This window comes from Mus caroli, unplaced genomic scaffold (genome assembly GCF_978045245.1).
Source record: "Mus caroli unplaced genomic scaffold, Mus_caroli_1 scaffold_5, whole genome shotgun sequence".
NCBI lineage: Eukaryota > Metazoa > Chordata > Mammalia > Rodentia > Muridae > Mus > Mus caroli.
The window spans coordinates 33,254,710-33,278,926 of record NW_028227260.1 but is presented as its reverse complement, the minus strand read 5'-3'; the positions used below and the strand labels follow the sequence as shown (position 1 = coordinate 33,278,926).

The following is a 24,217-nucleotide window of genomic DNA, read 5'->3' as shown; positions in this document are numbered from 1 at the left end:
GCTCCTAGGATATCAGCTCGTATTTACTGAAAGTGATTTGGCCTGAACCAGTAACTATTTTCCTGAATATTCAGTCCCCAGAAAGAGAAAGGGCTTGTTTGGGTTTGTTACTATTTGAACTGTTGTTTCTTGATTTTCACTTGTGACAATTTAAAGATGTAAGTTCTTATAAATCCTTAGAAAAGAAAAAGCAATTTAACATTTTAGGTCCCAAATATACAACCTTTTAAAAAGAAGATAGGTAAATTAAGATCCTAGTCTGGTCAAATCTAAGTGGATCAAGGAACTCCACATAAAACCAGAGACACTGAAACTTATAGAGGAGAAAGTGGGGAAAAGACTCAAAGATACGGGCACAGGGGAAAAATTCCTGAATAGAACAGCAATGGCTTGTGCTGTAAGATCCAGAATTGACAAAGGGGACCTCATGAAACTGCAAAGCTTCTGCAAGGCAAAGGACACCGTCAATAAGACAAAAAGGCCACCAACAGATTGGGAAAGGATCTTTACCTATCCTAAATCAGATAGGGGACTAATATACAATATATATATAAAGAACTCAAGAAGGTGGACTCCAGAAAATCAAATAACCCCATTAAAAAATGGGGCTCAGAGCTAAACAAAGAATTCTCACCTGAGGAATACCGCATGGTGGAGAAGTACCTCAAAAAATGTTCAGCATCCTTAATCATCAGAGAAATGCAAATCAAAACAACTTTGAGATTCCATCTCACACCAGTCAGAATGGCTAAGATCAAAAATTCAGGTGACAGCAGATGCTGGCGAGGATGTGGAGAATGAGGAACACGCCTCCATTGTTGGTGGGATTGCAAACTTGTACAACCACTCTGGAAATCAGTCTGGCAGTTCCTCAGAAAATTGGACATAGTAATACGGGAAGATCCCGCAATACATCTTCTGGGCATATATCCAGAAGATGTTCCAACTGGTAAGAAGGACACATGCTCCACTATGTTCATAGCAGCCTTATTTATAATAGCCAGAAGCTGGAAAGAACCCAGATGCCCCTCAACAGAGAAATGGATACAAAAAATGTGATACATTTACACAATGGAGTACTACTCAGCTATTAAAAGGAATGAATTTATGAAATTCCTAAGCAAATGGTTGGACCTGGAAGGCATCATCCTGAGTGAGGTAACACAATCACAAAAGAACTCAAATGATATGTACTCACTGATAAGTGGATATTAGCCCAGAAACGTAGTATACCCGAGATAGAAGATACAATTTGCAAAACACATGAAACTGAAAAAGAAGGAAGACCAAAGTGTGGACACTTTGTCCCTTCTTAGAATTGGGAACAAAACACCCATGGAACGAGTTACAGAGACAAAGTTTGGAGCTGAGACAAAAGGATGAACCATCTAGAGACTGCCATATCCAGGGATCCATCCCATAATCAGCCTCCAAATGATGACACCATTGCATACACTAGCAAGAGTTTGCTGAAAGGACCCTGATATAGCTGTCTCTTGTGAGACTAGGCCGGGGCCTAGCAAACACAGAAGTGGATGCTCACAGTCAGCTATTGGATGGATCACAGGGCCCCCAATGGAGGAGCTGGAGAAAGTATCCAAGGAGCTAAAGAGATCTGAAACCCTGTAGGTGCAACAATATTATGAACTAACCAGTACCCAGGAGCTCTTGTCTCTAGCTGCATATGTATCAAAAGATGGCCTAGTCGGCCATCACTGGAAAGAGAGGCCCATTGGACACGCAAATTTTATATGCCCCAGTACAGGGGAATGCCAGGGCCAAAAAGTGGGAATGGGTGGGTAGGGGAGTGGGGGGGAGGATATGGGGACTTTTGGAATAGCATTGGAAATGTAATTGAGGAAAATATATAATAAAAAATATTTAAATAAAAAAGATCCGCTGAGTAGGGCCACAAGCCTCTTCCGGTCAGACCAACACCAGGGCGCAGGGTCGGCTGACACTCGCCAGCTACCCACAACACCTGCCACAGGATCTTAAGACTTCTGGTGAGTGGAACACAGCTTCTGCTCCAATCCAATTGCGCGCGGGACCTGAGACTGCATTAGTTAGGGAAGCAGAAAACTGGCCTGAGTAGGGCCACAAGCCTCTTCCGGTCAGACAAGCACCGGGGTAGCTAGGGCACAGGGTCGGCTGACACCCACCAGCTACCCACAACACCCGCCACAGGATCTTGAGACTTCTGGTGAGTGGAACACAGCTTCTGCTCCAGTCCAATCGCGCAGGAACTGAGACTGCTTTGGTTGGGGAGGCAGAAATCCAGCCTGAGCAGGGCCACAAGCCTCTTCCAGTCAGACCAGCACTGGGGTAGCTAGAGCACAGGGTTGGCTGACACCCGCCAGTAACCACGACACCCACCACAGGATTTTGAGACTCCTGGTGAGTGGAACACAGAGTCTGCTCCAATCTTTAAACAGTGACAACGATAACAACTAACCCCAGAGATTACCAGATGGCGAAAGGTAAAGGTAATAATCTTACTAACAGAAACCAAGACCACTCACCATCATCAGAACCCAGCACTCCCACTTCGCCCAGTCCAGGGCACCCCAACACACCGGAAAAGCTAGACACGGATCTAAAAGCATATCTCATGATGATGGTAGAGGACATCAAGAAGGACTTTAATAACTCACTTAAAGAATTACAGGAGAACATGGCTAAAGAGTTACAAGTCCTTAAAGAAAAACAGGATAACACAATCAAACAGGTAGAAGTCCTTACAGAAAAACAGGAAAACACATCCAAACAGATGATGGAAATGAACAAAACCATACTAGACCTAAAAAGGGAAGTAGACACACTAAAGAAAACACAAAATGAGGTAACACTGGAGATAGAAACCCTAGGAAAGAAATCTGGAACCATAGATACTAGCATCAGCAAAAGAATACAAGAGATGGAAGAGAGAATCTCAGGTGCAGAAGATTTCATAGAGAACATCGGCACAACAATCAAGGAAAATGTAAAACGCAAAAAGATCCTAACTCAAAACATCCAAGAAATACAGGACACAATGAGAAGACCAAACCTACGGATAATAGGAGTGGATGAGAATGAAGATTTTCAACTCAAAGGACCAGCAAACATCTTCAACAAAATTATAGAAGAAAACTTCCCAAATCTAAAGAAAGAGATGCCCATGAACATACAAGAAGCCTACAGAACTCCAAATAGACTGGACCAGAAAAGAAATACCTCCCGACACATAATAATCAGAACAACAAATGCACTAAATAAAGATAGAATACTAAAAGCAGTAAGAGAAAAAGGCCAAGTAACATATAAAGGCAAGCCTATCAGAATTACACCAGATTTTTCACCAGAGACTATGAAAGCCAGAAGATCCTGGACAGATGTTATACAGACACTAAAAGAACACAAATTCCAGCACAGGCTAATATACCCAGCCAAACTCTCAATTAACATAGATGGAGAAACCAAAGTATTCCACGACAAAACCAAATTCACACATTATCTCTCCACGAATCCAGCCCTTCAAAGGATAATAACAGAAAAAAAACAATACAAGGACAGGAACCACGCCCTAGAAACAACAAGAAGGTAATCCCTCAACAAACCTAAAAGAAGACAGCCACAAGAACAGAATGCCAACTTTAACAACAAAAATAACAGGAAACAACAATTACTTTTCCTTAATATCTCTTAATATCAATGGACTCAACTCCCCGATAAAAAGACATAGACTAACAAACTGGCTACACAAACAAGACCCAACATTTTGCTGCTTGCAGGAAACTCATCTCAGAGAAAAAGATAGACACTACCTCAGAATGAAAGGCTGGAAAACAATTTTCCAAGCAAATGGCATGAAGAAACAAGCTGGAGTAGCCATTCTAATATCTGATAAGATTGACTTCCAAAACAAAGTCATCAAAAAAGACAGGGAGGGGCACTTCATACTCATCACAGGTAAAATCCTCCAAGAGGAACTATCAATCCTGAATATCTATGCTCCAAATACAAAGGCAGCCACATTCATTAAAGAAACTTTAGTAAATCTCAAAGCACACATTGCACCTCATACAATAATATTGGGGGACTTTGGAGCGAGCGCGCTGGTGTGAGCGGCGGCGGCGGCGACTGTGAGGGTCCGGAGAGGAGAGAAGGAGGGGGACGAGATGCCGGAGTTCCTAGAGGACCCTTCCGTCCTGACCAAAGACAAGTTGAAGAGCGAGTTGGTCGCCAACAACGTGACGCTCCCGGCCGGTGAGCAGTGCAAGGATGTGTACGTGCAGCTCTACCTGCAGCACCTCATGGCGCGCAACCGGCCGCCGCTCGCCGCGGGAGCCAACAGCAAAGGGCCGCCCGACTTCTTGAGCGACGAGGAGCGCGAGCCCACGCCGGTGCTCGGCTCCGGGGCCTCCGTGGGTCGCGGTGCTCGGCTCCGGGGCCTCCGTGGGTCGCGGCCGCGGCGCTGTCGGCAGGAAAGCCACAAAGAAAACTGATAAGCCCAGGCTAGAAGATAAAGATGATCTGGATGTGACAGAGCTCTCTAATGAAGAACTTCTGGATCAGCTTGTAAGATATGGAGTGAATCCTGGTCCCATTGTGGGAACAACCAGGAAGCTGTATGAGAAAAAGCTGTTGAAGCTGAGGGAGCAGGGACCTGAATCGAGATCCTCTACTCCTCTTCCAACAGTCTCTTCCTCAGCAGAAAACACAAGGCAGAATGGAAGTAACGACTCTGACAGATACAGTGACAATGATGAAGGAAAGAAGAAAGAACACAAGAAAGTGAAGTCCGCTAGGGATTGTGTTCCTTTTTCTGAACTTGCATCTACTCCCTCTGGTGCATTTTTTCAGGGTATTTCTTTCCCTGAAATCTCCACCCGTCCTCCTTTGGGCAGGACTGAACTACAGGCAGCTAAGAAAGTACAGACCGCTAAGAGAGACCCACCTAGGGAGACTTGTACTGATACGGCCTTGCCCGGGAAGGGACAGACGCACAAGTTAGCCCCTGGACGGGGTTTATTTATTCCTTCAGAGTCTAGCTATGATAGATGTGTAGAGAAAAGTTCTTCACCATCTTCTCAGCGTGAATTTGCTGCCAGGCTGGTCTCTGCTGCAGCTTCTCCTTCACTGATAAGAGAAACCACTACTAATTACTCTAAGGACATAGTGGAAAATATTTGCTGTGGAGGGAAGAGTAGAGCTCAGCCATTGCGTGCTGAAGAGCCTGGCGTGTCAGATCAGTCGGTTTTCTCTAGTGAAAGAGAAGTTCTGCAGGAGTCGGAGAGGTCGCAGGTCATTTCTCCACCACTTGCTCAGGCAATCCGAGATTATGTCAATTCTCTGTTAGTCCAGGGTGGGGTCGGCAGTTTGCCTGGGACTTCTGATTCTGTGCCCACACTGGATGTAGAAAACATATGTAAGAGACTTAGCCAGTCCAGCTATCAAGATTCTGAATCCCTGTCCCCTCCCCGAAAAGTCCCAAGACTAAGTGAGAAGCCAGTAAGGGGAGGGGACTCAGGCTCCTGTGTGGCATTTCAGAATACACCTGGATCCGAACATAGGTCTTCTTTTGCCAAAAGTGTTGTCTCTCATTCTCTGACTACTTTAGGAGTAGAAGTGTCTAAGCCACCACAGCATGATAAAATAGAAGCCTCAGAGCCGTCTGTTCCTCTCCACGAATCTATCCTAAAAGTGGTGGAAGAGGAGTGGCAGCAAATTGATAGGCAGCTGCCCTCGGTGGCATGCAGATACCCAGTTTCCTCCAGCGAGGCAGCACGGATATTATCAGTGCCAAAAGTGGATGATGAAATCCTGGGGTTTATTTCTGAAGCCACCCCACGAGCAGCCACTCAGGTGTCCTCCACTGAGTCTTGTGATAAACATTTGGACTTAGCTCTCTGTAGATCTTACGAAGCTGCAGCATCAGCATTGCAGATTGCAGCCCACACGGCCTTCATAGCTAAGTCTCTGCAAGCTGACATAAGTCAGGCTGCACAGATTATTAATTCAGATCCTAGTGATGCACAGCAGGCACTCAGGATTCTGAACAGAACCTATGATGCAGCCTCCTATCTTTGTGATGCTGCATTTGATGAAGTGAGGATGTCTGCCTGTGCCATGGGGTCTTCTACCATGGGTCGGCGTTATCTGTGGTTGAAGGATTGTAAGATTAGTCCAGCTTCTAAGAATAAATTGACTGTTGCCCCCTTTAAAGGTGAAACATTATTTGGAGGGGAAGTACACAAAGTTATTTAAAAGCGTGGAAATAAGCAGTAATGAGGTTAAGAACAAAGGCAGAAACTTTGACTTGGAGAATTTGTGAGCCTTTCTAAGACTTTAGTCTCCTAATAGAACTAATTTCAAGGTGTTACGCTACCACTTATCAAGTTACAGTCTAATTGCATATGTAGAGTTGAAGCTCCGTAGGTCACATCTGTCTTACATGAGCGTACAGCTTCCTGTTTCATTTAACATTTTAGATATACAAGGAATTCCGCAACTAGAATGTCAGTGGAACCCTCGCTCCTTTAGTTTGCCATTCACTACTTCCTGATGCATAGGTCGGAGTTAAACTTTGTTAGTCACTTGAAACACCGATTTCCCATGTCCGCCCCCGCACCTCCCCCCCCCCCCAGGAGTTTAACTTTGAGAAGGCAAGGCTCCCGTGTGTAGTATGCCGAGTCTCACAGCTCCTGTGATTCCAGTCTGCTCTGCCTTCTGCTGCTTGCTTTCATTACATAAATAATATTTTGCCATGAGTCCTTTTGTTGTCCACTCATTACATTGCAGGACATCTCACAAGTGACCTTTGCACTGCAACAAACTTCATAATAATTCTAGATCAGTGTAACTCTTAAGTGCCAGTACACAAACTTATTGCTTGACTCACAGACAAGCGTGTGCATGTATTGAAGGGAAAGACCCTGCTGCTCTGTGTGGGAGAGGATGCATGTGCTTGGCATGCATGTGACCGAGTGGTTCAAAGCCACTTTAAAGTTTAATGAGAATTTAAATCTAGAGATGCTTTGTAAACAAATAAGAGGTAAATTGTATACCTGTATGTATGTATAGACACAAACACATTTCTGCACATTTTTAATAATCGAATAGAAAGGCAGTGTACAGTTTTATGTCTGATAGAGGAGGTAGCCAACAAACAATTCCTAGTTACACAAGTACATGGACCACATTTGAGGAACACAGGGAGGGATGGTAAGTGGAGTTCTGGTACACCTCATCTTCACTCAGCATGACTTTTGTTAGATGAACAAGACACAACAAAGGTGGGGCTTTTTTATTTTCTACATGTATTTAAAGGTATTTTATATGTCCTACATAGATCTGGATGCTAAAACCAACGAGATGTTTTCTAAAAACCTTAAGAATTTTTACTATACCCCAATGTCTGTGTCTGTATGAAGCAATGTATTACCCTGTTTTCATTTGTATGGTTGTAAGGTAAGGAATCCTAGCTGTCGGGATGCTGTGGAAACCAGTCTCAAGCATAATCAAATACGGTCTCGGTGTCCGTGTCTACCACTACCATGTTCTTAGGCTGCACAGTCCATCGCTACAGCCCTGTTACTTGTCTTTAAAATGTACATGTATACATGTACCTGTGAAGTGCTGTGTGATTTCTTTAAAGCAATGTATGCCTGTAGAATGCTTCTACAAATTCAATAAAGTTGTTAAATTTGAAAAAAAAAATAGTGGGAGACTTCAACACACCACTTTCACCAATGGACAGATCATGGAAACAGAAACTAAACAGGGACACAGTGAAACTAACAGAAGTTATGAATCAAATGGATCTGGCAAATATCTACAGAACATTCTATCCTAAAACAAAAGGATATACCTTCTTCTCAGCACCTCATGGTACCTTCTCAAAATTGACCACATAATTGGTCACAAAACAGGCCTCAACAGATACAAAAATATTGAAATTGTCCCATGCATCCTATCAGATCACCATGGACTAAGGCTGATCTTCAATAACAAAATAAATAATAGAAAGCTAACATTCACGTGGAAACTGAACAACACTCTTCTCAATGATACCTTGGTCATGGGAGGAATAAAGAAAGAAATTAAGGACTTTTTAGAGTTCAATGAAAATGAAGCCACAACATACCCAAACTTATGGGATGCAATGAAAGCATTTCTAAGAGGAAAACTCATAGCTCTGAGTGCCTCCAAAAAGAAACTAGAGAGAGCACACATTAGCAGCTTGACAACACACCTAAAAGCACTAGAACAAAAGGAAGCAAATTCACCCAAGAGGAGTAGATGGCAGGAAATAATCAAACTCAGGGGCGAAATCAACCAAGTGGAAACAAGAAGAACTATTCAAAGAATCAACCAATCAAGGAGCTGGTTCTTTGAGAAAATCAACAAGATAGATAAACCCTTAACCAGACTCACTAGAGGGCACAGGGAAAGCATTCTAATTAACAAAATCAGAAATGAAAAAGGAGACATAACAACAGATCCTGAAGACATCCAAAACACCATCAGATCCTTCTACCAAAGGTTATACTCAACAAAACTGGAGAACCTGGATGAAATGGAGAAGTTCCTAGACAGATACCAGGTACCAAAGTTGAATCAAGATCAGGTTAATGATCTAAACAGCCCTATATCCCCCAAAGAAATAGAAGCAGTCATTAATAGTCTCCCAACCAAAAAAAGCCCAGGACCAGATGGGTTTAGTGCAGAGTTCTATCAGACCTTCAAAGAAGATCTATCCCAGTTCTTCACAAACTATTCCACAAAATAGAAACAGAAGGTACTCTACCCAACTCATTCTATGAAGCCACAATTACTCTGATACCTAAACCACAAAAAGACCCAACAAAGATAGAAAAATCCTCAATAAAGTTCTTGCTAACCGAATCCAAGAACACATCAAAACAATCATCCATCCTGACCAAGTAGGTTTCATCCCAGGGATGCAGAGATGGTTCAATATACGGAAATCCATCAACGTTATCCAGTATATAAACAAACTCAAAGACAAAAACCACATGGTCATCTCGTTAGATGCAGAAAAAGCATTTGACAAGATCCAACACCCATTCATGACAAAAGTCTTGGAAAGATCAGGAATTCAAGGCCCATACCTAAACATGATAAAAGCACTCTACAGCAAACCAGTAGCCAACATCAAAGTAAATGGCGAGAAGCTTGAAGCAATCCCTCTAAAATCAGGGACTAGACAAGGCTGTCCACTTTCTCCATATCTATTCAACATTGTACTTGAAGTCCTAGCCAGAGCAATTCGACAACAAAAGGAGATCAAAGGGATACAAATTGGAAAAGATGAAGTCAAAATATCACTTTTTGCAGATGATATGATAGTATATATAAGTGACCCTAAAAATTCCACCAGAGAACTCCTAAGCCTGATAAACAGCTTCGGTGAAGTAGCTGGATATAAAATTAACTCAAACAAATCAATGGCCTTTCTCTACACAAAGAATAAACAGGCTGAGAAAGAAATTAGGGAAACAACACCCTTCTCAATAGTCACAAAGTATATAAAATATCTTGGCGTGACTCTAACTAAGGAAGTGAAAGATCTGTATAATAAAAACTTCAAGTCTCTGAAGAAAGAAATTATAGAAGATCTCAGAAGATGGAAAGATCTCCCATGCTCATGGATTGGCAGGATCAACATTGTAAAAATGGCTATCTTGCCAAAAGCAATCTACAGATTCAATGCAATCCCCATCAAAATTCCAAATCAATTCTTCAACGAATTAGAAAGTGCAATCTGCAAATTCATCTGGAATAACAAAAAACCTAGGATAGCAAAAACTCTTCTCAAGGATAAAAGAACCTCTGGTGGAATCACCATGCCGGACCTAAAGCTTTACTACAGAGCAATTGTGATAAAAACTGCGTGGTACTGGTATAGTGACAGACAAATAGACCAATGGAATAGAATTGAAGACCCAGAAATGAACCCACACACCTACGGTCACTTGATCTTTGACAAGGGAGCTAAAAACATCCAGTGGAAGAAAGACAGCATTTTCAACAAATGGTGCTGGCACAACTGGTTGTTAACATGTAGAAGAATGCGAATCGATCCATTCCTATCTCCTTGTACTAAGGTCAAGTCTAAGTGGATCAAGGAACTTCACATAAAACCAGAGACACTGAAACTTATAGAGGAGAAAGTGGGGAAAAGCCTTGAAGATATGGGCACAGGGGAAAAATTCTTGAATAGAACAGCAATGTCTTGTGCTGTAAGATCCAGAATTGACAAGTGGGACCTCATGAAACTGCAAAGCTTCTGCAAGGCAAAAGACACCATCAATAAGACAAAAAAACCACCAACAGATTGGGAAAGGATCTTTACCTATCCTAAATCAGATAGGGGACTAATATACAATATATATAAAGAACTCAAGAAGGTGGACTCCAGAAAGTCAAATAACCCCATTAAAAAATGGGGCTCAGAACTGAACAAAGAATTCTCACCTGAGGAATACCGAATGGCAGAGAAGCACCTGAAAAAATGTTCAACATCCTTAATCATCAGGGAAATGCAAATCAAAACAACCCTGAGATTCCACCTCACACCAGTCAGAATGGCTAAGATCAAAAATTCAGGTGACAGCAAATGCTGGCGAGGATGTGGAGAAAGAGGAACACTCCTCCATTGTTGGTGGGATTGCAAGCTTGTACAACCACTCTGGAAATCAGTCTGGCGGTTCCTCAGAAAATTGGACATAGTACTACCGGAGGATCCAGCAATACCTCTCCTGGGCATATATCCAGAAGATGTCCCAACCGGTAAGAAGGACACATGCTCCACTATGTTCATAGCAGCCCTATTTATAATAGCCAGAAGCTGGAAAGAACCCAGATGTCCCTCAACAGAGGAATGGATACAGAAATTATGGTACATTTGCACAATGGAGTACTACTCAGCTATTAAAAAGAATGAATTTATGAAATTCCTAGCCAAATGGATGGACCTGGAGGGCATCATCTTGAGTGAGGTAACACAATCACAAAGGAACTCACACAATATGTATTCACTGATAAGTGGATATTAGCCCAAAACTTAGGATACCCAAGATATAAGATACAATTTGCTAAACGCATGAAACTCAAGAAGAATGAAGACCAAAATGTGGACAATATGCCCCTTCTTAGAATTGGGAACAAAACACCCATGGAAGGAGTTACAGAGACAAAGTTTGGAGCTGTGATGAAAGGATGGACCATCTAGATACTGCCGTATCCAGGGATCCATCCCATAATCAGCTTCTAAACGCTGACACCATTGCGTACACTAGCAAGATTTTGCTGAAAGGACCCAAATATAGCTGTCTCTTGTGAGACTATGCTGGGGCCTAGCAAACACAGGAGTGGATGCTCACAGTCAGCTATTGGATGTATCACAGGGCTCCCAATGGAGAAGCTAGAGAAAGTACCCAAGGAGTTAAAGGGATCTGCAACCCTATAGTTGGAACAACATGATGAACTAACCAGTACCCCAGAGCTCTTGTCTCTAGCTGCATATGTATCGAAAGATGGCCTAGTCGGCCATCACTGGAAAGAGAGGCCCATTGGACTTGCAAACTTTATATGCCCCAATATAGGGGAATGCCAGGGCCAAAAGAATGGGAATGGGTGGGTAGGGAAGTGGGGGGCGTTATGGGGGACTTTTGGGATAGCATTGGAAATGTAATTGAGGAAAATATGTAATAAAAAATATTAAAAATTTAAAAAAAAAAGATCCTAGTCTGGATGGTTATCCTGGGTGGTTGAAGCCCCTCCACCCCCACCTCTATCCTCCTTCTTCTCCCCAGTCCCTCTTTTTAGAAGGTTTCCCTTAGAACCTTATTTTACTTCTACTAACCTCATGAGAATGACTCACAAAGGAACTAAATTACCAAACATTAGGAGCTAAAAGGAAGCATATGAACGGGAGAGACACATTTAAATCAGCAGCTCTCATTTTCACTAGAAGAATCAAAATGCTTGGTTCTTAAGACAGTAAACTCTATTCAGTGCAAAGACCAGAACAGAGATGAAATAATTTGTCATCTGCAGAGGTTAAATTCTCAATGCACACTCAGTAGAAGACTCTGTTGTCTTTAAGTACAGGATCTCTTATCAAGTGTCTTCTGCTCCCTCCCCATCCAACTCCAGGTTTGGGTGTTTCCATTAAGTTGAGAAACACTTTTAAGAATGCATGGTAATCTTTTTCTATCCCATAGAGATCAATTTAGGCCCTATGTTGCCATTCTTTCATTGGAAAAGGAAGGCATCAGTCAGTATCACTGCCTCACACTTCACACATGTGTAATCTGCTCAAGAGGTTTTCTTCCAACCAAGCTAAATGGAAACAAGTACCCTTGTGTAATTTTATCACTTAGTCTACAGTGAGTGTACCATAGGAAGTTTGGGACTATGATTTAATGTCACAGTAGAAATGAAAATAGGCCCAAGGAGCTGTTAAAGTATGCAAAGAGGATAAAGCCACTGAGGCACCTCCTGTAGGTTAAAACTGTTTTGCTTGCAAAGCAAGTGAAAACCCTACATGCACCAAGGCCAGCAAAAGAGTGTGGACAAGGAAAGTTACACACCAGTGAGCCGTGGGAAACAAATTTATTGATTCATAGCATATGGTGATTTTTGCAGCCAGGGTAGTAAAAGGAACGACCAGGGGCTGCCTAAAATGTCTACCTATAGCAAAGGGTTACAGAAACAAGCCTAGAGCCATGACTGTCAGGCAATGTTGTTGTTGCTCTTGGAAGGAGAGTCTCATTTTATGATCTTTCATTATGTTCTTTCTCTTGCTGGATAGCTAGAGATAAAAGAAAAAGAAACATAAAAATATCAGTAGCGAACCGGGCATAGGTGGTGACACCTTTAATCTCAGCTTAGAGAAAGAGGCAGGTGGATTTCTGAGTTCGAGGCAAGCCTGGTCTACAGAGTGAGTTCCACAACAGCCAGGGCTACACAGAGAAAAACCCAGTCTCAAAAAACCAATATATATATAATGAGATATATATATATATATATATATATATATATATATATATATCATTAGCAGAGAATTTTTCTAATGTCTAGTGTCTTCCTAGAGATTGTACAAGACTTCGCTAGTGTGAACTAAGGCCTGGTGTTTGAAACCAGCACCATTAAAAAGAATTCTGTGCTAAATCTTCACATGGTTCTAATACATGCTTTAATTTCAAAATACTATGTAAGATAGCACCCACAAATCCTCACAAAGTGCTATGTGAGAGTCCATAGCAACCATTTTAATATCCATTAGAATCTGAATCAACTACAGGTTTTATATTCCACTTAATATAGGTATATGCTGCTGCCACAATTTGAAAATAAATGGTAAATTTAATACTTCATTCCAATGTATCTACAACATTCTAATAAGGAAACATATACTTTCAAACTGTTTTGTCTGGTTTTTGGAACTGTCTGATAATTCTGGTGTACCAGAGGGCAACACATGGCACAGCATTTGAGAGTAAGATTTGATATTCTCTAGGAAGCTGAAAATCCGGGGAATAGAAGCCACCCTCTGTGTCTGGGGGCAGCAAACATATTCAAGATCTGAACTCACACCATTTACAAAAGGTCAGAAGCACTGGCACAGTTCACTAGGGGGACAAGATCACACTTGTCAAGGGAGAAAACACCACGATTACAAGTGTATATCAGTGGGATTTTGGTTGGTTTTTTTTTTTTTGGTTAATTATTTCAAGATTAATTTTAATGTGAGTTTCATAATTTTTTTCAACAGAAAATAGCTTTAGTTTCTTTATACTACTGATGTTTGTTATGCAGGAACCACTTATATATCTCCCGTAACACAATCAGCTACTGGATATTTTAAACTATTAAGTCTGGTAAGATGTTATTTACTTGTGAAAAACGTAAAAGAACATAGGTTTGTTAATTGACTGCACCAACTTTCCCTACTAGAAACCCCATGACTTACTTTCCTTCGACGGAAGAGTATTTTTTACTTCAGTATTAGTTTTCTTCAACTTTGATTTGTCAAATGTTTCAACTTCTGACAAGTCTGGTTTATCGCTCATATTGTCTAAAAGAAACACAAGAAAAGTTGCCCACTAGAACCATGATCAGATAAAGAGTCACAGTAAAAACATTCATTTACTATCAGTGAATGTTCTGGTTGCTGTTTTCCAAAACAACGGATCTTAGAAAGTCATGTTTTGCTTAGAGTCCTCTGACTGCAATGCATTAGCTCATTTCTGGTGGAAGTAAATGACAGCAGACAAAGATGCTCGAGAAAGCAAGATACTCTAGAAATCGGCAGTGGGGACGTAGGGGTGTGGCTCACTTTAAAACTCCCAGCAAAGGCAAAATAGAAGTGACAAAAATCACCAGATAAGAATAAAAGAGCAAATAAGGGCTAGATATGTCTAGGGAAGGCAGCAGGGACTATATGAGCATTTTCACCTTCTAGGCAGTTAATTTTAAGGTATTTGGGAATGGTGGTGAGCATCATACATAAAAAATGTCATACAACGCTGTGCTGACTTCAAAAGGATGATGAAAGCTGGTATATTAAGCTTTAGAGTATGAATGAAAGTCGATGATAAGTCTCACACAATATCTTCTTGGAGCCTTAGTAAACTTGTAAGGGGGGGGGGGACTAAATAGGTTGAGACTCATAATTTTAGCAGGGTGAAGTAAGCCAAAGAGAGTTAAGTTGTACTTCACCAGTTTCCACTGCTACTAGGTAGGAAACCAAGGTACACATGGAGACATCCCTGGTATCTTCTGAATTTCACAAGTGGATCTGGAAAGGGACAATAGGAAAACACCCCAATGGTCAGAAGGCAGAACTCTTTTGTATCACCCCAGTGGGGTAGGACACAATCTGTTGAACAAAGTATATTGGAGAATCATTATCTTCAAAGCTTCCACATGGCCCAAACACACTGTCATTCAATGAAGGATACCCTAAGGCCCTCTTTTACACAGTGAACAGCTCCACGTTGGAAGCCAGAAAAACTTGGATTCACACATTTGTAACCACAGGGGTGGGACAGAGGGACGAGAACCACAACCTGAAAACTCTTTCCCACCCGCCCAAACCCAACTTCCAGCCTTCACTAACTCCTCGGAGATGCTGGTCCCTTTGAACCTCCCAAGGTGGGGACACCACCACCACCACTGCCACCACCTCTACCAGGACCGCACTCTGCACTGGCTAGAAACAAAACGTCTGTGAACTCCCGTAAGCAGACAGCTTGGTCAGCCTGAAAACACAAAGATGATAGCACATGCTAGTAGTCGCCACTGTGCTTGGCCCAGCAAGCACCACAGGCGACTCTCACCTGCCAGTTCCAAGGCTCCTGTCAGGCCAGCAGTTAAGTCCTCAGCTACCTCTGGATCCGGACAGTGCTCAGGGGTGCAGCCTCCAACTGATAAACTCTGCCACAGTCCCGCCCCTACATCCCGCCCATCCCCTCTATGATTGAACAGAAGGTCTTAACATAATCCTTACACAGGCGACTCTGATTGGACAATTCCCGGCTTGGCACGCCCCCTCCTCAGGTCTAGTTTCCTGGGTGGTTGTCTCTGTTCTGTTTACCTGCAGCCCACCTATAGCATGGCTTGATGATGCCTAAGACATAATGATTGGCAAGGGTCAGTCCCTCCCTTCCACAGATTTAGCCCTGGGATCCACCAATTCCTTCTTTACAAATTCATTCATTCCTCTGCCAATTTAAAAGCCTCATATTAGACAGCTATACCATACCCAGTTAAATTTTAATATCCGGGGTTCGGGGGCCAAACTGAATGAATTGTACTCTACATTGTTTTTGTTGTTGTTGTTGTTGCTGTTGTTGCTGTGTTGAACAGATGCTCAGTAACCTCTGTTCTAATCTCTGGTCAGCTCATAATGCAGATGTGAGAGTCAGTGGTTCAGGGCCATCTACTCCTGAACATTGTCTATGTAATCCTGTGACATTTATACTGTTTGTGCCATTGACCAGGAGAAGAACTAGTTTAGAATAAGCACAAGACAATCTGCAGTCACTAATTTTCACTTAGAACTTTGATGCACAAGAAACAGAAGATGAAAACAGAAGTTACCTCCTCCCAAGGCTTAGGGGTTGTCCCAGAAGAGGGGCAGAATGATTTTTAAGAGCTAGAGGCACTGGACTACTACAGTGGTTTTTGAACAGATGTGATTACAGGTACATAACCGGATCAAAATTAAGATAAGACAATATCCCAGCATGGGCAGGGGGTGTTAGGAGCACCAGAAGTCCTGCCCCTAGCTGAGAAGGACTGACAGTTGACGGTTGTTTTGAAAGGGAGAGGCAGTTTTCTTCAAAGGTGAGGTCCATGAGAGGTTACACATGTTCCAGCAGATGGCCCTACTCCCGGACATACACTGGCTCCATCTTTTACCCCTGCACATCTTGTAGGCAGGAAAAATTATAGGTATAAAATTTTGTGGCTGGGTTGGTGTCCCAGGCTCCACATTGGAAGTCTCACCTGGTTCCAGGAGACAGCCAGCTCAGGCTCTATATCCCCCACTGCAAGGAGTCTTACCTAGTGTCATCCTCATAAATTCCCAGGAGTTTCCATCGCCCTAGGTCTCTAGCTCATCCCAGAGAAGCCCCTCACCCGATCTCAGTACTCTCTCCCTCCATCCTTTCCCCACATGAGCCAAGAATTATTTTGAACATACAACATTATGCAATGGCACAATAACCCAGACATAGACATAGAGAACAGTGAGACAGTTGACTCCAGGATATACAAATGCTTCATATTTGATAGTATTTTGTTATAAATGAATATGGAGAAAAGGGCTTGTCAACAAATGATAGTAGGATACCTGAATATTTATCTAGAAAATTTGAAAGTGAACATCTAGCCTCATATCGTTTACATGCTAGGGTTGAACCTGGGGCCTTCACATGCTAGGAAAGCACTCTTACCTCCAGCCACCATCCTCACATTTTACGTGAGGTCAATTCCAAATATATTTGGAGAAATAAATGTGAAAGAAAAAACTAAGGCTATCTATTCAAAGAAGAATTGCTCCTCAGAAAACACACAGACACTGTAAAGAGAACAGACAAAGGATTGAAGTGAGAACAAATAACTGCCATAATAAATCTGAAAAACTGGCAAAACTCAACAAGAAAACTGAAAATGTCTTGAATAAATGATTAAGAAAAGAAGAGATCCTAATTTCCAATTGGTATATGGAAATATGCTAAGCATTATTATTAATCAGGAAAACCAAATGAGGAGACTTCATTTTACTGGCACTGGGTTGGAAAACTTATGTCAGGTAGTGCCTACTGCTGGCCTGCAGGTGGAGCAACAGGAACTGTTGAACAGGGATTGGCTGGGAAGAAATCTGTGTGTGCTGCATAAAATGTTAGGGAGCATTCAGTTACATTGAAAGTTTGCACATCCAACAAACCTGTAATTGCATTCTAAAAAAAAAAAATACCCTACAGAATCCTGTATGTAGACATGTAGTTCTTTATGGCTGAATCATATTGTGTATACTTGTACCTAATTTTATATGATGGTGTTAAACTCTAGATTTAATATGTCTTTAAACCAATATAGTTGTTCATTAGCTCTTTATTTCGTTGATCTCAAGTCCTGAAAGTAACATTTCAAATATCCTAAAAATGACTAATTATCACAAAATGAAATATTAATGACATTTAAATTAACAAACAATAATTGTAGTGTTAATTTTACTCAGAAGATTTAAGTGGAAAAAGATAGGTCTATGTAATTTTACAACATTCCTTAGGTTTTTATGTGAACTGATTTAAATTATGCCATTCTTTGGCTGTAAATCTTCATAATTCCACAACTTCAAATTTCTACACAAACATTTAAAACTTGTGTTAAAGCAATTAGCATAAATGTAAACAGCTACCAAATTAGACTTAAAACATATCATGGGAGTTTTCCTTTTATTTTTTTTACAGAAGTTTCCCCCAGGTGACTGCTCTGACCCTTTCAGGCCTGAACCAAAGGGAAGCCATTGTTGTCCTCACAAAGTGAGTTCCAGGACAGCCAGCGCTACACAGAGAAACCCTGTCTCGAAAAACACACACACACATACATATATGTATATATATATATATATATATCATTAGCAGAGAATTTTTCTAATGTCTAGTGTCTTCCTACAGTTTGTACACGGCTTAGCTAGTGTGAACTAAGGCCTGGTGTTTGAAACCAGCACCACTAAAAAGAATTCCGTGCTAAATCTTCACATGGTTCTAATACATGTTTTAATTTCAAAATACTATGTAAGATAGCACCCACAAATCCTCACAAAGTGCTATGTGAGAGTTCATAGCAACCATTTTAATATCCATTAGAATCTGAATCAACTACAGGTTTTATATTCCAGTTAAGGTAGGTGTATGCTGCTGCCACTATTTGAAAATAAATAGTAAATTTAATACTTTATTCCAATGTATCTACCACATTCTAATAAGGAAACATATACTTTCAAACCATTTTGTCTGGTTTTTGGAACTGTCTGATAATTCTGGTGTACCAGAAATCAAACCATGACACAGCATTTGTGATTAAGATTTGAAATTCTCCAGGAAGCTGAAAATCCGGGGAATAGCAGCCAACCTCTGGGTCTGGGGGCAGCAAGCATATTCAAGATCTGAACTCACACCATTTACAAAAGGCCAGAAGCACAGGCACAGTTCACTAGGGGGACAAGATCATACTTGTCAAGGGAGAAAACACCACAATTACAAGTGTATATCAGTGGTGTTTTGGTTGGGGTTTTTTTTGGGGGGGGCAATTATTTCAAGATTAACTTTAATGTGAGTTTCATAATTTTCAACAGAAAATAGCTTTTGTTTCTTTATAATACTGATGTTTGTTATGCAGGAACCACTTATATATCCACAGTAACAAAATCAGCTACTGGATATTTTAAACTATTAAGTCTAAACTTAAATGAACATAGGTTTGTTAATTGACTGCACCAACTTTCCCTACTAGAAACCCCATGACTTACTTTCCTTCGACGGAAGAGTATTTTTTACTTCAGTATTAGTTTTCTTCAACTTTGATTTGTCAAATGTTTCAACTTCTGACAAGTCTGGTTTATCGCTCATATTGTCTAAAAGAAACACAAGAAAAGTTGCCCACTAGAACCATGATCAGATAAAGAGTCACAGTAAAAACATTCATTTACTATCAGTGAATGTTCTGGTTGCTGTTTTCCAAAACAACGGATCTTAGAAAGTCATGTTTTGCTTAGAGTCCTCTGACTGCAATGCATTAGCTCATTTCTGGTGGAAGTAAATGACAGCAGACAAAGATGCTCGAGAAAGCAAGATACTCTAGAAATCGGCAGTGGGGACGTAGGGGTGTGGCTCACTTTAAAACTCCCAGCAAAGGCAAAATAGAAGTGACAAAAATCACCAGATAAGAATAAAAGAGCAAATAAGGGCTAGATATGTCTAGGGAAGGCAGCAGGGACTATATGAGCATTTTCACCTTCTAGGCAGTTAATTTTAAGGTATTTGGGAATGGTGGTGAGCATCATACATAAAAAATGTCATACAACGCTGTGCTGACTTCAAAAGGATGATGAAAGCTGGTATATTAAGCTTTAGAGTATGAATGAAAGTCGATGATAAGTCTCACACAATATCTTCTTGGAGCCTTAGTAAACTTGTAAGGGGGGGGGGGGACTAAATAGGTTGAGACTCATAATTTTAGCAGGGTGAAGTAAGCCAAAGAGAGTTAAGTTGTACTTCACCAGTTTCCACTGCTACTAGGTAGGAAACCAAGGTACACATGGAGACATCCCTGGTATCTTCTGAATTTCACAAGTGGATCTGGAAAGGGACAATAGGAAAACACCCCAATGGTCAGAAGGCAGAACTCTTTTGTATCACCCCAGTGGGGTAGGACACAATCTGTTGAACAAAGTATATTGGAGAATCATTATCTTCAAAGCTTCCACATGGCCCAAACACACTGTCATTCAATGAAGGATACCCTAAGGCCCTCTTTTACACAGTGAACAGCTCCACGTTGGAAGCCAGAAAAACTTGGATTCACACATTTGTAACCACAGGGGTGGGACAGAGGGACGAGAACCACAACCTGAAAACTCTTTCCCACCCGCCCAAACCCAACTTCCAGCCTTCACTAACTCCTCGGAGATGCTGGTCCCTTTGAACCTCCCAAGGTGGGGACACCACCACCACCACTGCCACCACCTCTACCAGGACCGCACTCTGCACTGGCTAGAAACAAAACGTCTGTGAACTCCCGTAAGCAGACAGCTTGGTCAGCCTGAAAACACAAAGATGATAGCACATGCTAGTAGTCGCCACTGTGCTTGGCCCAGCAAGCACCACAGGCGACTCTCACCTGCCAGTTCCAAGGCTCCTGTCAGGCCAGCAGTTAAGTCCTCAGCTACCTCTGGATCCGGACAGTGCTCAGGGGTGCAGCCTCCAACTGATAAACTCTGCCACAGTCCCGCCCCTACATCCCGCCCATCCCCTCTATGATTGAACAGAAGGTCTTAACATAATCCTTACACAGGCGACTCTGATTGGACAATTCCCGGCTTGGCACGCCCCCTCCTCAGGTCTAGTTTCCTGGGTGGTTGTCTCTGTTCTGTTTACCTGCAGCCCACCTATAGCATGGCTTGATGATGCCTAAGACATAATGATTGGCAAGGGTCAGTTCCCCTTCTCTTCCACAGCTTTAGCCCTGGGGTCCACAATTCCTTCTTTACAAATACATTTATTCCTCCGCCAATTTAGAAGCCTCATATTAAACAGCTACATCTTGACCAGTTAAATTTTATTATCTGGGATTCGGGGGCTAAAGTGAATGAGTTGTACCCGGCATTGTTGTTGTTGTTGTTGTTGTTGCTGTTGCTGTGTTGAACAGATGCTCAGGAACCTCTGTTCTAATTTCTGGTCAGCTCATAATGCAGATGTGAGAGTCAGTGGTTCAGGGCCATCTACTCCTGAACATTGTCTATGTAATCCTGTGACATTAGACTGTTTGTGTCATTGACCAGGAGAAGAACTAGTTTAGAATAAGCACAAGACAATTTGCAGTCACTAATTTTCACTTAGAACTTTGATGCACAAGAAACAGAAGATGAAAACAGAAGTTACCTCCTCCCAAGGCTTAGGGGTTGTCCCAGAAGAGGGGCAGAATGATTTTTAAGAGCTAGAGGCACTGGACTACTGCAGTGGTTTTTGAACAGATGTGATTACAGGTACATAACCGGATCAAAATTAAGATAAGACAATATCCCAGCATGGGCAGGGGGTGTTAGGAGCACCAGAAGTCCTGCCCCTAGCTGAGAAGGACTGACAGTTGACGGTTGTTTTGAAAGGGAGAGGCAGTTTTCTTCAAAGGTGAGGTCCATGAGAGGTTACACATGTTCCAGCAGATGGCCCTACTCCCGGACATACACTGGCTCCATTTTTTACCCCTGCACATGTTGTAGGCAGGAAAAATTTTAGGTATAAAATTTTGTGGCTGGGTTGGTGTCCCAGGCTCCACATTGGAAGTCTCACCTGGTTCCAGGAGACAGCCAGCTCAGGCTCTATATCCCCCACTGCAAGGAGTCTTACCTAGTGTCATCCTCATAAATTCCCAGGAGTTTCCATCGCCCTAGGTCTCTAGCTCATCCCAGAGAAGCCCCTCACCCGATCTCAGTACTCTCTCCCTCCATCCTTTCCCCACATGAGCCAAGAATTATTTTGAACATACAACATTATGCAATGGCACAATAACCCAGACATAGACATAGAGAACAGTGAGACAGTTGACTCCAGGATATACAAATGCTTCATATTTGATAGTATTTTGTTATAAATGAATATGGAGAAAAGGGCTTGTCAACAAATGATAGTAGGATACCTGAATATTTATCTAGAAAATTTGAAAGTGAACATCTAGCCTCATATCGTTTACATGCTAGGGTTGAACCTGGGGCCTTCACATGCTAGGAAAGCACTCTTACCTCCAGCCACCATCCTCACATTTTACGTGAGGTCAATTCCAAATATATTTGGAGAAATAAATGTGAAAGAAAAAACTAAGGCTATCTATTCAAAGAAGAATTGCTCCTCAGAAAACACACAGACACTGTAAAGAGAACAGACAAAGGATTGAAGTGAGAACAAATAACTGCCATAATAAATCTGAAAAACTGGCAAAACTCAACAAGAAAACTGAAAATGTCTTGAATAAATGATTAAGAAAAGAAGAGATCCTAATTTCCAATTGGCATATGGAAATAGGCTCAGCATTATTAACAATCAGCAAAATCAAATCAGGAGACTTCATTATACTGGCACTGGGTTGGAAAACTAATGTCAGGTAGTGCCTACTGCTGGCCTGCAGGTGGAGTAACAGGAACTGTTGAACAGGGATTGGCAGGGAAGAAATCTGTGCGTGCTGAATAAAATGTTAGGGAGCATTCAGTTACATTGAAAGTGTGCACACCCAACAAACCTGGTCTAAGTCTTCTTTGTTTATTATGTTTTTTTGTTTGTTTTTTGAAACAGATTTCCTCTGTGTAGTCCTGGTTATCCTGGAACTCACTCTGTAGACCAGGTTAGCCTTGATTGAATTCACAGATCTGCCTGCCTTAGCCTCACGGGTGCTATGATTAAAAGCATGCACCACTACTGCCTGGCTGTCAGCCTGATTTATAGAGTAAGTTATAGGACAGCAATGGCTACACAGAGAGACTCTGTCTCAAAAAAAGTAGGGTGTGTGTGTGTGTGTGTGTGTGTATTTGCGTGCACACGCACATGTGAGCATGCAGTCTTCTGTCAAGAAATAAATGTTTCCCTGTGTATAGACAGAATGCTTGCTCATATAATACAGCAAATGAGATGAAATGTTAATAGGTGGATCTGAGTTAAGAATACATAGATGTTCTTTAAGCATTATGCATAAGACTTTGGGGAATAGTGTTATTTCTCCCTACTTGGTTACACATCTTTGTGAAATATGTTTTCTCTTGGAAGTTAGACATAAGCATAACTCGCTGCTGTTCTAATTCTCCTTTCTTTGTATGAGTGTGTATTGTACTTCCTTGAATGGACAGCATTGATATCCATCAGGATTCATGGAGATTTGGTTCCAGGACTCTCTGGGAATACCCAAACTAGTCACTTCTAAAGTTCCATATTTTCAAAACTTGTATAATTGCATTGGCATGACACTTCCTACCAAATATGTTTATTGTTTTATTTTTATTTAGGCTTATTTTTCATTTTGTGGGGAAGGAAGAGTAATTGAGTCACCATCTCATTCAGCCCAGTCTGTCCTGGAACAATGTAGCCTAGGGTGGCCTTGAACTCCTGATTCTCCCACCCTCCCATCCTCAGGAAGGGTATTACAGATATGTTGCACCATGCCCTGCTGTATTCCACATATATTTAATCATTTCTAGTTTACTTATAAGATCTAATACAAGTTTAAGTGCTCTGCAATGGATTGTTATACTGTATTGCTCAAATGTATAACAAGCAAGAGAGCTGCACATGGTCAATACCTATGTAATTCCCAGCAAAGATTTTCTATCAATAATGTAGAGAGGAAGCCAGACAGTGGTGGCACACGCCTTTAATCCTGGCACTTGGGAGGCAGAGGCAGGCAGATTTCTGAGTTCGAGGCCAGCCTGGTCTACAAAGTGAGTTCCAGAACAGCCAGGGCTATACACAGAACCCTGTCTCAAAAACCAATAATAATAATATCAATAATAATAATGCAGAGAGGTAGACTCTGCAGGTAAGAAAGACTAACAACACTGTCCCATCCCACTCATCTGCAGCTCTCCTGGAAGGTGATTTTCTGTTGTCCTTCTTGGCAAATAAATGCTAGTATTCTTATGGCCTACAATCTTGGCTTTACTTCCTGTAGCATTCAGCGATGAATTCTCATCTCTAGACAAGCCGGTCATTGTAAAAGACAATGTTGGTTCAGTGAGTAGGTAAGGGTAGAGGAGTTTATCATGGTATCATATATGAAGCAAGAACTGCAGCACATGCCATCTTGGGATCACTCAAAATTCTAGAGCTGAAAGGAGTAGGGCAGTTGTGTGGTATGAGTGTACACTTTTGATGGTAAAGTTGTTATAATTGCAAGCATGCTGTAAATACCACAAACTCACGAAGTATTGTGT

General features: G+C 41.7%; 1 protein-coding gene and 1 pseudogene across 4 annotated transcripts; one reads left to right on the top strand and one right to left on the bottom strand.

Moving 5' to 3' along the window:
* The first annotated feature begins 4,118 nt into the window (after nucleotides 1-4,118).
* Nucleotides 4,119-6,618, top strand: LOC147004517 (lamina-associated polypeptide 2, isoforms alpha/zeta pseudogene; annotated as a pseudogene).
* Nucleotides 6,619-12,617: 5,999 nt separating this feature from the next.
* Nucleotides 12,618-20,520, bottom strand: LOC110287847 (thymosin beta-15A-like). Of its 4 annotated transcripts, XM_085837571.1 has the most exons (5): nucleotides 20,425-20,520; nucleotides 19,805-19,883; nucleotides 19,055-19,159; nucleotides 13,985-14,089; nucleotides 12,618-12,823 (listed from the first exon to the last, which is right to left on the bottom strand). In XM_085837571.1, the coding sequence occupies exons 2-5, from the start codon at nucleotides 19,842-19,844 to the stop codon at nucleotides 12,786-12,788; spliced, it is 288 nt and encodes a 95-aa protein (XP_085693697.1). In that variant the 5' UTR covers nucleotides 19,845-19,883; nucleotides 20,425-20,520; the 3' UTR covers nucleotides 12,618-12,785. The 4 variants fall into 4 exon arrangements, with proteins under 4 accessions (XP_085693697.1, XP_085693698.1, XP_029329616.1 ...); XM_085837572.1 differs by lacking the exon at nucleotides 19,805-19,883; XM_029473756.1 differs by lacking the exons at nucleotides 19,055-19,159; nucleotides 19,805-19,883; nucleotides 20,425-20,520 and adding exons at nucleotides 14,734-14,812; nucleotides 15,354-15,449.
* Nucleotides 20,521-24,217: the final 3,697 nt, after the last annotated feature.

Coding starts and splice junctions, on each gene's coding strand:
- LOC110287847 (XM_085837571.1), bottom strand. CDS start 19,844: ATGTGTACCTTGGTTTCCTACCTAGTAGCAGTGGAAACTG. Junction 14,090..19,054: donor TACTCTTCCGTCGAAGGAAA/GTAAGTCATGGG, acceptor TGTTTCTTTTAG/ACAATATGAGCGATAAACCA. Junction 12,824..13,984: donor TACTCTTCCGTCGAAGGAAA/GTAAGTCATGGG, acceptor TTTTATCTCTAG/CTATCCAGCAAGAGAAAGAA.